We start from the raw sequence: 13987 nt of genomic DNA, 5'->3' as shown, positions 1-13987 counted from the left end.
GAGAGGAAAAAATTTGCGCGCCGACTTTTGAGAAAACTAGCTATTCTACGACCATGAGACTGAAAACGAAAAGTGACGGTGAAGATGAAAAGCGGTGACGCGGGTTCGCCCACGAGGTATAGCTAGGGGTCTATGCGAAAGGTCATAGGTCTTGGAGATATCGGCGCGATGTTCCTGGCTGACCGCGGTGTCAAATGACAAACGGCAAACGAGACAAGGCCTAGCTTAATCTAGGTAACGCACACGTGCGCTGTTGTTGATGAAGCTGCAAAGAGTGCGAATGTGAAGTAGACGAACTTCATCTCAAGAAGTCCAAATGATCTTGACATGCTTATAGCTTTCGTCAACGAGGGGGTTAGGCATGCGGTCTGGCGCGAGAGTTCTAACCACCAGGGACAATAGTTCTGCCAACCTTTGATTATGAATTTCGCGATACTCGCTCTGCACGGCTCCTGAAGCTGTCCGAGGTACTCCTAGGATGCAGGCCTAAAACGTGTCCTGTGCAACGCAGTAGGAAGCAGCAAGCCTACGGGAGCGCGGAGTCTATGGATGCGGCGAGGCGGAGGATGGGCGGGTGATGCGTTCTGTAGTCGTACGGCTTTTCAGCTAGACGTCTCAAGATAGGAGAAGCTGAAGATGATGTGCGTGGTTTTCCGTTCTATTCTCAGGTATGACCTGTCGCGTGCCGTGGATTCGACGGGGAGTCTTTGATCGTGTGGTCGAGGTAGGCGGAGATGGCGAAGGCCCTTCGAAGGGGTCGCCGAGTCCCACGATATCCAGATCAGCCCTGAAGACTTCTGCAGCTGTAGTATGTTCTGATCTCGAGTATCGAAGGAGTGCAATCTAGCTGCAGTCTTCTCTGCTATGCTAAGCTTGCTGCATGTGGCTGCAAGCGTGCTTCGGGGATGCTGGTAGCCGTGCGGACCCCCTGGCTTGGTACGATATTGAGATTCTTTGTGGGGTAAGCTTCCAGCCTCCTTCCACGACGCTGCCTCAACCACACCACCACCACGATGATCCCCAACACCAAGCTGCGCTCGCTCAAATTTTCAGAGCTGGCAGAGGGAGCTCATGTGACCATGAGAATCGGTCTATGAAGCTTCGCCGGCGGCGGTGGTGATCGGGTTGAGCTCCTGCGACTCAATTCTCACCAGCAGCCACCCGCGCCGCCTTCCACCACCCCACTTGGGCCATGACAAAGGTAGTAACAGGACGACAATACTCCTGATGACCTTCGCGAGAGGTTCATGCACCGTGCAGGTCTCTGTCGTGGGTGTTCCCACCGATAGCTTCGCTGGCGATTCGCGGCGGACTCCCGACGCAGCCTCTGACTCTGCTAACAAGCTACCACCATGACGGAGGCGGCAGCAAGGTCTCTAGCAAGCCTTGTAGCTTCATCAGGCATCTGTACATAGTACAATGGCTCCTGTCATTGACTCGGTCTGCTGCAGGTTCGCCAGCGCGTTGACGCTGACACCCAAGACAAACTCAACCCACAGCCCCTCTGACCACCGTCGACCGCAACGGAGACGACAAAGAGCATTGCCCCATCAGCTGGGCTGGCCTCGGCGAGCCGCATACTCTCCATCAATACCATGCCAGGCCTGGCCGCGGCGGCGCTGCCGGCGCATCGAAGCGGACCCCCGAAGCAATCACATCTGGCCCCTCAACACCAACGACGAGACATTCGAACAAGGCAATACCCACACACAAGGATACTTTGGCGGGAAGCTGCATGCATGAAGCTGCATTGCATCGAATGCGGCTCAAGCTACTCCGCTGGCTACGAGGGGGCTTTTCGCAGGCAATCGCAACTTTGACCTATTGTAGGTCGGCGACCACAATCGATGCGAGCCTCCTCACTGCAGTGCGCCGCCGATCAACCTCAAGGGAAGTTCCCTTCGGGCCGCTGCTCATATCAAAGTTCTTGGAGTCGACAGCTTCGTCGATCTTCTGAACCACACCTCCCCTTGAGCCAAGCACAACAACAGCGACACCAACGGTAAGCAGCGCGACAGCGCTCGCTCTGTAGTGATTCATGCTTGCAGATCGCAGCGCTTTATCGCCTCGTCGCCTTGACTCATGCAGGAAGCCTCTTCGTCGCTGGTCCCACAACTCAAGGCGGGGCTGGCAAGAATCCGAAAGCGAAGCAAACGCCCCTTGTTGCACACGATGCCTCGACGCGACGAATACAATCGAAGATCCCGATCCACTACACCCATGTCAGACCCATACCCACTCCAGCAACACAACATTGCGCTGCAGTCGAAGTTTTGCGGAAGCGGAGATACATGCGCGACTAGACGGCCCGTCTGCGGCATCCACACACATGAACTGTACATTGGCAGGTCGGCCCGTCTGTGTATTGCCAATGCGATCCACTTGATACGACATACGAGGAGAAGCAAGAAGTTCGTCACAACGCTGCCACGGCGCATGCGAATGCGAATGCGTGGTACATCTTGCTGGAAGAGGGCACAGCAGCGAGCATGAGCGCATCGGAACGCCCCACCGGCTGACAATGGAGACAAGATACCAGTCATGTACACACAAGACTCCACAAGCTGTGGACTGCCTCGTTTTCGCTTTCGTTCGATAGATGGCCGTCTCCACAACGGCATCTTGACCTGCAGCACATATCGAAGCGGGTCAGGGCTGACAGACTGGTGGTGATCTCGCCGCGACGCAAGAAGGATCATACGGCCCTTCGCAAGCAATTCATGGCATCTTCCACCATGATCACGGTAAAGCTTTCGGTCTGCAAGACGCGTGACGCATGACCACCGGCGTGTGGACCTCCCGCTGGAACTGGTTTCCATGATGGCATATTCCGGAGATGATCTTACCTTTGTGCCTCAGCAATCGTAGCATGATGGCAAGCCTTACGACAACGAGCAAACGAAGGTGATCAGAAAGAGCAAGGAGTTGGAGTGGTCACCATGCGTATTCTGACTGTCTTGAACTGCGCTTGTCAACGTAGGCCTCGTCGACGTCGCTGCGAAAAAAAAACGGAGTTCCAGCAAAGCTGTGGGTGATCTGCTTTGGTTCAAAGTGGCTACGGTGATCTCCGGCCACTCGAACAGCAACGTCCCCAGCTTCAGCGTCGGGCTCAACGCGTGATATGCTCGCTGTCGTCTTTGTGTTGCACAATGTTTCGACGACGATGAAAGGTATGTTGGATGAGTCCTTGGGGCTCCAAGGTGGGCAAACATCGTCAGCGATACATCCACCACAGGTATGGACTTCCGAATCAATGCACCTGCTGGCATAGACATGCTCAGGGTATGCTGCTCACCGACAGTCTCTTGCGATGTCATCAAACCCATTCCGGCATACTCACGCCTCCAAGCTGTCAGCACGTCGTCGGACGACGGCCAGACCCCATCCCATATAGCACAGGGTCATCAGCACGCGCCTCATTTGGCACTCTGAGCGCTCGGACTACTACTTGTTGGAAGTGGTCGACCAGCAAGCTCGACGACAACGGATGTCCGCGCCCAAGGAGCCCTGGTCGCCTGTCTCAGCCGATTGTCACCTCATCTCTCTTTGCGTCCGTCGAGCAGGGCGAAGATACAGACACACTAGCCATCGCCATCAGTCTCGACCAGCCGGCTTTGTTCGGACCCTATGGGCGTTGGTGCTGGCGCTGGTGCTGGTGTTGGCGCAGATGCAAGCCATGTCTCGTCTTCGACCTTGTCTACGGCTAAGGCATCCGAGCTAGGCTGAGGTTTCAAGCTGCCGCGGCCTCAAAGCTGTTGAGTACACAGGAAGCGGACTTGTGCGCAGTCCCCTGACCCTGGGAACGCCACGTCTGCGGCCTATTATAGCTTCAAGTCTACTCGACCCTGAAGTAGAAGCCGAAGCCATCCGGCTAGGAGTTGTCTCCGAAGAAGAAGGATCAAGACGTCCGCCACAAACTCGCTACCATGCGCGACATACGCCATTCCATTGTTTCGGTCCAGAGGCGTCTGCAGCTAAGATGGCGCTCGGTAGTGTACCTGTCTTGACTCAGGGGCTGGCTCGGTACGAGCTAGTCTGCGCCGTCTTCGTCAGCCTGAACTTCAGACGACGCGGTCGAAGGATCAGGACGTCTCCCTTGCTGCACTCGTCGCGACCGACCTCCCGCGCTCTTCCGAATTATCGCTCAAGTCTTATCGCCGTAAGGGTGCCTCGTACGATTGGCCTTGGCCGTGGATGAAGACGTGTCCGTCCTGGGAGATGTCGCCGCGGAGGCCTTCGCGCTCGTCGCCATGGTCAACGGAGAAGCTGAGCCGGCCAACTCCATGATGTCCTCTGTAGCTGTACCATTGTCGTCGGTCCTGCCCTATCTTGCAGACCGCGAGAAGAGGCTGGGTCCCGAAAAGCTTGCGTCGTCTTCGGTCGCGTTCTGCTGGTGGAAGAACCGGTCGTGCTGCCTGCGTACATGACTGCTCGCGATGTTAGTATGACCAGCACGCCAAAGGAGAAGGTGCTGCACCTGTCCATGTATGCGTCTCTCGCAATGCCCGCTCCGCCGCTGCCGGGTTGTGTCGACGCGTCAAAGAGGTCCAGGAGAGCAAGCTGCCCCGCCCGCCGCCGCCGGGCTTCGTCCAGATTGTGCCGCGGGGGTCATCGCACAGGCGTGAGCCAAAGAGAAGAATGTCGTCGCTTCTTGTCCGCTGCATAGTGTCCTTAGTCGTGGCGGTGGTTCGGCGTGGGTGAGTCGGTATGGCTCAAAAGAGGCAGCAAGCAAGCCCTTCGTGCGGAGCAAACGTATTTCGCCGCCACCACCGATAGTATACCGAGAATGTCTTCGTAGTACTGTCGGCCGTCAAGCGGTTAGCCACGAAAGACACGTAGGCGGTAAAGAGCGGTATGACATGTGTCGTCGTCGCCGCTGGTGAGGCCGTGGGGGCAGGCTGCTACACCACCAACGGGCTTCATGATAGACTGATGTGGCCCGTGCACCCCACAATGAGATTCTGCGTCCTCACGGCAGACGGCGACAAGGGGCTCAGGAGTGCTGCACGCAATGGGGATAGCATGCCCGGGAGGTACACAGTCAGCTCCGACAAGGTCGAGACATTCCCGACATGTTGAGGCACAGCAGACGACTGCAAACCTGTGGGTGAGGAGCGGGCTTCACAGTACACCAAGATACCTACGGATACGACAGCGAGACCATGGAATTTGTGAAACCATAGGCAGGCAGATGCCGCAAGGCTTGAGATGTGATATCTTAGACTTTGATAGGGGACGTAGTATCAAAGTTGAAGATGTTCATTCCATGTCTATACCGTAGGCATGCTGTGAGGCCGACGCCCGCCCCTGAGCCAGCCACCCTCGTGAGGGTCAGGAGACCCAGATGCTCTTTCCCCGCCAGCGTGCACCGTAGTGTCACGAATTATGGGTCATGAGAGAGAAGAGGGGTAGACTTTCGCGTCCCTTCTTCTTCCCTCTTCATCTCATTCTACTTCACTCTAAACTTTTGCTGTTGACAGCATTCGCTATGCCTCCTTCAGTACCGCTGGCGATGCATCAGTACCATTGTCTTTGCTGGTATCGATACGCCCAATGCCGCAGCACGCGAAGGGAGCCAGTTGGTCACTGCCCTTTCGACGGCACCAACCCCAGGATGAGCACAACCGTGTCCGCCGTGAGCGCAAGCCTCATCACCGTCGACAAGTCGGTTATTCCACGACACAACGCCAGTGACAAGACTCCTGAGCTACTAGGAGCTGTCTTCTGTCATCTCTTATACTCCATGAGCGCAATCTGGCTGCGTTTCGAGCCCTCGTTGCTACTTTCCGTCGCGACTTCCAGATGAGCCATCTGCGTCCCACTCTGAGCTCATCACCATCGTACATACATGTGTACCCACTCCACATACCCCGAAACTATGTTCATACGCCTGGACTATGTTCTCGACGAAGTCTTTACTTCGCCCCTAGGGTCGAACGCAAGTCACATCACTGTCTCTACGTCGAGGGCGGCCAAGATGCTGAGCATCTCAAGGTCCTGGTCCAGAACCAGATGAAGCAATACTGCCATCACATCGGCAAGCAGACGTCCTAGACCTCCCTCCCTGAGCCGCCTGCCCATACTGTGGGCTACGACTCAATGCCCACTCCCCTCTCTTGATCATAAGATGCCCACCCCGTGATACGTTCGTCGCTGCCGACGTCGGATATGCCTTCATCAACTTTACGGACGTCGCTGGCATGCTCACTGAGCATTTCCTGGTCAGACTGCTATGCACCACGCTCAGCAGCACGCCGCTCCCCTCCAGTTCGCCGGTTTGACCGAGGCTCACACCCGTCACGGCGCTCCCCACAGGCAAAGAGAAGGGCAAACTCTTGAGCATCGATGTTGGTGGCACGAATCTGAGAGTCGGCTTCGTTGAGCTAATCGGAGAGCCAGATGGCGTCGTCAAGTCAACTGACCGCAATTCCCATTGGCAAGCAGGCGTACAAGACCTCCCTCCCAGAGTCGCCGGCCTATGTTGTGGGCTACGGCTTATACTCACGACCTCTCTTGATCATCAGATGCCCAAATCTTCGTTGGTGGCACAAACCTAAGAGTCGGCTTTGTTGAGCTAATCGGAGAGCCAGATGGCGGCACCGTCGCCAGGTCACCGCGATCCCTATCGGCAAGCAGACCGCGAAGAAGTTTCTTCCAGAGGCCCCGGCCTCAATCGTGTCCGTCGTGAGCGCATCCTCGACGGCAGCGATGTTCGAACCACCGGCATGCTACGGTGTGGGCTACAACTTATACTCACACCCCTTTCTTGATCATCATCTGCCCATCTCTTCGTTGGTAATCCCAACGCGCCGCAGCAGGCAGGAGGACAAGATTGGCAGAGCCATTTCCCTAAGCTTACGGAGTTGACGGTGCGGCTGAGCACTTCTCTCAGCTTGCATTTACAGCAGACCGTTGCCAGTCAAGGAAACCGGGACGGCCTGTCTGCACATCTTGCATCCCTCATCCCCCTTCGATGGCACCAACCCGACGGTATACTCTCCCGATGTCGACCGGATGTCCAATTGACACGTGGGGACTCCGAGGGGAATTCAACGCGGGATTGGATTCCCGCATAAGAGTGCAAGCGTTTGGCAGCGCCGGCTCAGTCGAGCGCAAGCCCCACCACCATGTCTCAAGGAGGCCAAACACGGAGGCATCGTTGGCGCCGGGGTACTCGCAGGTATGACAGATGAGATAGTGTTAGAGTAAATGGGTCGACACTCTCCCAATACTTTCCGCAACTCTCAAGACCCTTCTTCGACATCTCAAAATGTCTCACCCTTCACCAAACTCCTCATCGGCCAACGACCCTCCAGGATCTGGAAGCTGCAGACTGTATGCCGCCTTCCCAACCAGCTTGGTACATCTGCATCACGCCTGCAGTTCACGACAAAACGTGGGAAGCTTTCCCCTCGGGCACAGAAATCGCAGTATCGATCCCGATGACGCACATTCAGCTGTACTTCGCGGAGCAGCCACCGTCGTCACTCACGCCCCACCCCCTGTGAACATCGCTTCCAAAAGAGTATGGCGTCGACTCCTCGTCGTCCAGCCCGTGGATCGGATAGCGACAACTGGCGCGGAGAGTCCGGGCAGATCGCTCTGCAGGCTAGCGATGGCCATTCCAGTTCCCCAGCTCGACACATCACGACCCTGCCCCGAAGAACATTCTCGACCAGATCTGCTTCGGAACGTACGACTTCGTGTACCTCCGCATCGACTTCATTTCTCTGTCTGGCATTACAACCGATCATGCCAACGGTTTTACTGTTACCGACAAAAAGTTTTGTCCTGTCCAAGACATGAGACAATTGCCCGAGATGATCACTCAAGGCAATGAGTACCGCCACCACTTCAGCACGTTCGACCGCAGCAGCAGCCCTCGTGACAACTACCAGACCGCTATGCACCACGCTCAGCAGCATGCACCACGCTCAGCAGCACGCCGCTCCCCTCCAGTTCGGCGGCGGCGGCCACCGCGGCCCCATCCCCTTCGACTCGATTCCGATGACCCATATTCAGCTGTACGTACTGGGGTGCCACTACATGTACGAACGGCCTCTTCCTCGCCCGGACAACATCTCCAAGTTGCCGCTTTTCATGGATAGTGCTCTAGCTACGGACATGCAGGAGACTCCTTACTGCTGCCCTCATCTTTTCATCGCTCAACTAGTCTGTAGTTGAGTAATGAACAGACGAGGACGGCAGTAGGGGGTCTCCTGCATGACCGTGGCTGGGGTACTACTCGTGGATTGCTACTACTCCATCTTCCGCTCAGCATGTGCGACAACGAGAACCCTCTTCAGTTGGCATCACGCACGGCAATGTCAACGACTTCACGGTTACATCCAACAATCTCCTCATGTCAAAGGCACCAGCGATCGGCGAAGACAAACAAGCAAGTCAATGATCAAGACATCACCACACCAAGGCACGAAGCAAGAGAAGGAACAAGTTTGGTGAGCAAAGCTCATAAAGTTTTGATTGGAAAAGCAAGTATTAGGTACATTCAGGTTCATCAGTGGCATCCATCATCAGGTCAGATCTTGTTTCAATCCGCCAACCATCCACATCATGAACAAATCGCATCGAATCCGACCCAGAAGATATACACCCGATACAGTGTGTCAATAGCCATACCGATCAAATCGTAAAGAAAAGTCCTGGTCTGGCAAACATCTGGGAAGAGATTGAAAACAAAGAAAGAAGCCGTGTACTCGTTGCGCAAGGTCTAGCCGGATGAGACGTTGCGACCGTGTATGCGTAGGTGGGTAAAAGGTGTTTACATCCATCGCTTGCGGTTGCCCTGGGAGGGACCAGAGGAGCCTCCACGCCAGTTGTCGCTATCAGAACCGCGTCCCGAACGACGAGGGGTGCCGTTGCCGCTGCCGGAAGAACGAGCCATGGTCAGACGAATTGGCGCAAGATGGGGGTGCTCCTCGAAGTACAGCTGAATATGGGTCATGGGGATAGAGTCGAAGGGGATGGGTCCACGGTGGCCGCCGCCGAAGACGTGCAGGTACCAGGCCTCGATCTTCTGCTTCTGAGCCTCAGTCAAGCCGGCGAACTGGAGGGGAGCGGCGTGCTGCTGCGCGTGGTGCATAGCAGTCTGGTAGTTGTCGCGAGGGCTACCGCGGTCGAAAGTGCTAAAGTGGTGGCGATACTCAGTACCGGATGAGTAAGCTCGAGGAGCAAACAGACCAGTGCTACGAGCACTATCGATGGAGCGCTGCAACTTCGAAATGTTGTCGGGGCGGGGGAGAGGCAGCTCGGTACCGGCGTGGCGAATGGAGTTCATCAACTCGGCCTCATCCTGAGTGATAAACAAGCGCGGGCGGCAGTAAGGAGTCTCCTGCATGACAGAGGAGTTCCTGAACTTCTGCACAAGCGCCTCGCGTCCCTGGATTGTCGCATACGAGATCCCGAACTTCTTGTCGGAGATGAAACCAGGCCAGTAGCGGAACTCCATCTCGAGGAGCATGAGCATCCCACCGACATCCGTGAAGTTGATGAAGGCGTATCCGACGTTGGCACACTTCTTGAAATCGATGCGGAGGTATACGAAGTCGTAAGTGCCGAAGCAGATCTGATCCAGGATGTTCTTGAGCGTCATCTGTCAAAAGAGTTAGCAAGGCTTCGGGACAGACGTGGAAGGAAGGACTTACCCAGTCGCAATTTGCCGGGATGTTGCGGAGCATGACCGTGGTGCGAACATCGCTGCCGTCGAGGATGCGCTCACGACGGACACGGTTATGCTCATCCTGGGGGTCTTCGTTGCGGAATTGACCGCGGTACGGGCGACGAGTATCGCCGCGATGTTGGAAGCGGTGAGAGCCCAGCGGACGCTCATCGACCCAGTCACCGACGTTGATGGTGGACCAGAAGTACGATCTCTGTGAGAAGATTAGTAAGAACAGAAGAGTTGGAAGTGAGGTGCTTACATCAGCACCGAAGCCATAGACAGGCGTGCGGCGAAGAGACTGGATGGCGCGCTGTGCGGCGTCGATGGAATCGAACTCGATCCGGAAGATCAGTCGCATCTCATCGTGAACAGTGTCGACGTGGACGACGTTGCGAACAATGCCGAACTCCCTGGCGATGATGTCGACTTGGTTCTTGATGTCCTCGTAGTCCTCGGCGGTGAACTCCCACACAGCGTGCTCCGGGTTCGCATCGATGAACATTGACAAGAACATCTGGCCTTCGAACGGTTGGATATCGCGGATGTCCTTGGGCATGGAGCGCGCGAGGTCGTCCATGGTGGCGTAGTGGGTGGCGAAGCCGGCCTGGATGAGTAGGTCCCGAGCTTCGATGGCGTCGGAGAGGCTGTCGAATCGAATGAAGATAGCGGCGTGAGGGTCTTGGAGGAAGATGGCCGAGTGCTTGAAGCAGTCGTACTACAAGAGGTTAGTGTGAAGCATGGTGGGGGAAGGGGACGACACTTACGCGCTTCATCTGGTTCTGCACCAGGAACTTGAGATGCTCTGCATCATGGCCGCCTTCGACGTACAAGTACCGAGAGACGAAGGTGTTGACGAACTCATCAAGCTCATCGACGAAGGCACCCTCGACATACGCCGGCGGCTCAGGAAGAAATTTCTTGGCAGCCTGCTTGCCGATAGGGATTGCGGTCAGTTGACGACGGTGGTGAGGCTTGCGCTCGTTGTCCGGGGAGTAGACTGTTGGGTTGGTGCCCTCGAAGGGGGATGAGGGAGGACCGTTGGCCGACGAGGAGTTTGGTGAAGGGTGAGACATCTTGAGGTGTCGATGAAGGGTCTTGGTATTGTACAAGAGGTGGATGTAATGAAGGCAAGAGGTGGATGATTGGCAAAGCTCAAGCAAGGAGTCTGTCAATATCAGGTGTGGATGGGGATTTGGGTGGGTGTGAGTGGGCAAGAGATGGAAGGCGCGGGGGGAGGGCTGTTTATATACTGGCACTAGCGCCGAAGCTCCGGAGGTCAGGTGACGGCAGTATCTGAGGCCAGAGAACTCACCGTTCGGATTGGGAGCAAAAGAGTCAGAGAGAAGGTCGTGGTGAGGAAGTCGCGGCGAGGCCTGGCGGAGGAACTTGAAGGAAGCGATTCGGATATCCCACAACTCCAGGAGAACCACCAACCGGACGGGGCCAGACGAGCATGAGGAGATAGCGCTCGACGAGCTCTACAACTTCTGTTTTTCAGGCACACGAGGCATCAATGGAGTTGGTGATGCATCGCAGCTGCAAGACGAAGCCTGAGGTTGAAGTTCCATCCCTCAACCGCTTTTGCACGTTATCTCGAGGACCCACTCACCGGTTCTAGCGTCGTCCAGGACGTCTGGCCGCGTAATAGCGGGCACCGGAGTGGCAGGACGACAGGAGTGGCAGGAGCGTGAAGGAGCGCCGGAGATGTGAAAGTGCGTGAGAATGGTGCAAGAAGAAGCCTGTGCAGCGAGTTGGAAGATGGATAGGAGTGCTGTGAGCTGCTTAAATGTCTACGTGGCATTGCCAAATCTCCCTCTCATCCACGTGGAAGTGAGAGAAATTGCCAGGTTTCATTGACCGAAAGCTGGAGAACATCCTCAGACACGCCTGGGAAGCGTGTTGGTGGATCTCACGATGTCCGCGGGGAGCTCATGAGGCCGGCACATGCACATTGTCAGCTGGAAGCGTGTGCAACGAGCGGGAGGCGATCAAGAGCATGATTTCCAGACGCGTAAGCTTCGCCGCGTCATTCTGTTTGTTGAGGCAGCAGCGGCTGCTTGTGGCAGGCAGGAAACAAACACGGTCATTCTGGGAAGGCACGTTGAAGCGGGGCGGAGAGCAACTCCAAAGCTGAACATCGTGGAGACGGTGAGACTGCAGATAACGTGGCATCACGAACCAGCTTCTTGGGAAACATAACCTCACCCCTGAGATTCAGCAGCTTCTTGTGAATCCAGAGGCCGCGGGGATGGTGCTGAGCCGGCTGGGCGGACAAGAGCGACTCCAAGCATGCGGACAGCTTCACAGGGGCGCGGGCATGATCAATTGCATGATTAGGATTGAAGACCGCCACGGGAAGGACGAGGAGATCACCAGTAGAGATTCGGCATTCTGTGGTGCTCCCTGTCCTTGGGCGCGCTTCGTGGCTGCCAAAACGGCAGGAGCTCCAATTCGCGACTCCAGGCGTGCAGACAGCTTCACGGGGCGCGGACGTGGTCACTTGCATTCCCGAGACTGAAGACGACCTTGAGGCCGACGAGAGGCTCATCGAGAAGAACTCCACATTACGTAGTAACCTGTGCTCTCGAGCGCGCTTCGTGACGGCTAAAGGGGCGGAGCCTGCCAGCTCGCGACTCCAGGATTGCGGCCAGCTTCAAGGTGGCGCAGACATCGTCACTTGCATTGTTGGGAACGAAGACTGTCTCCAAGCCAACCTCGAGCTCTTCAGCAGAAACTCAGCATCACATGTGAGCTCTGCTGTGGGAGGCGGTCCGCGACTGCCTCAAGGGCGGGGGCTACAGGTTCGCGACCCACGGCAGCGACGGCGACAGCGAGGGGCAGAGCAACATCCAGGCACGTAGACTGAACGGTAACATTTGCTGGACATTCACGAGAAAAGCGCTGCTCGGATCGCGACCCTCAACATGCTCTGCGAAAAGGAGACCCCGAAGACCCTCGCGACCTCCGCGACAACGAATCGAGCGGCCTGAACGGACGTGAGCAGCTTCAGGCTCTACTTTCGTATCACAAGAAGCATTTCGTCACCCATGAACATCGCATGACAGACCTGGGACTGCTCGTCGCGAGGCTGCCAAATGGCTCTTCCAAGGTCCAGGGTCTGGCGGGCTGGCAGAGCGCGCGACGAGAACATCACAACCTTTGCGGCAGGCAGACACGAGCGACTTCAAGATGTAGACCGGGAGCGTCTACTACTCCAGATCTGTAGCTACTGCATTGCCCCTTTCCCTCAGACCAATTCCGTCATGTTGGCCGTCCGCGACCAAAGGCTCAACTCCACAAGACTGGCCAGGGAGACCGTGCGACGAGACCATCACCACCCTCATCAGGAGACCATGCGACTCGGGAAGCCAGCAAGTATACGGAGAGCATGAATTGGCCTTGGTCTGTAGCTACTGGACTGCCCCTTTCCTGGTAAAGTCTCATCTTTCATGTCCGTTGTCCGTTGTCCGTCAACCATCTCCGCCTCTCCTCAACTGCAGTATCAATCCAACTCTAGGCCGCCCGTCGCGCAATAGCCTAGAGCTGCTGCCATTAGCGTCGGGGACGCAAGGCGAGAAGGATTGTCAGCCTCGTCGCTGGCGGACAGGGCGCTGCCTCCTCCGCTGTCCGACTCGACTGCGCTATACCCTCGACCCAAGGGCTGGCAATTGAGTACAAGAACCTTCTCATTGTCTCGCCGTATAGTATCCTTCCTATTGTGTGCCTCCACATGTTCCTGTTGTGCCTCCACCTTGTATACTCGGTCTCGTCGTACGGTCGGGGCGCTTGCGGCAGCGGCTTGAGGCGTATACGATCGTAGGTTAGGAGGACGACGGCAGTGTCTCGAGGGAGCGCGGTAGCTACATCGCGCTGTGTAAGGGCTCGTCGAAAGGCGTCGCCGTGACGAGGGCGTCGGGGTAAAGTATGTACTTCACCCTCGTCGATACATACCCCACTTCGGATGTCCTACACCAAAACATTAGCTCGCCTCCCTCTCAATAGCAGCAGGCCGTCCTCCCAGCCTCGCTGAATACCGTCGTCACCGTCACTACACGAAAAGGCGCTCAACAATAGCGAAGCCAGACCGTCGCCAAACGCAGTCTTGGCACCCCCAAATCGCCCACATAAAAGCTCGAAAACCAGCTTCCCCAACTCCCCAAACCAGCACCAACAAGCCCATCACCATCATCACAACAAGCTCAATTACTACCACCACCACCACTACTACTACTACTACTACTACTACTACTACTACTACTACTACTACTACTACTACTACTACTACTACTACTACTACTACTACTA

The 13987-nt window shown here is 56.2% G+C and overlaps 1 protein-coding gene across 1 annotated transcript; it reads right to left on the bottom strand.

Moving 5' to 3' along the window:
* Window positions 1-8782: 8782 nt before the first annotated feature.
* J4E83_010103 (uncharacterized protein) lies at window positions 8783-10755 on the bottom strand (the record flags this gene model as incomplete). Its single annotated transcript, XM_049336986.1, has 4 exons — window positions 8783-9613; window positions 9666-9893; window positions 9942-10397; window positions 10447-10755. The coding sequence occupies 4 exons, from the start codon at window positions 10753-10755 to the stop codon at window positions 8783-8785; spliced, it is 1824 nt and encodes a 607-aa protein (XP_049183830.1).
* Between the last annotated feature and the right edge of the window lie 3232 nt (window positions 10756-13987).

Source organism: Alternaria metachromatica (genome assembly GCF_023757995.1).
Source record: "Alternaria metachromatica strain BMP 0045 chromosome Unknown scaffold_41, whole genome shotgun sequence".
NCBI lineage: Eukaryota > Fungi > Ascomycota > Dothideomycetes > Pleosporales > Pleosporaceae > Alternaria > Alternaria metachromatica.
This window is presented reverse-complemented; position numbering and strand designations above follow the sequence as displayed.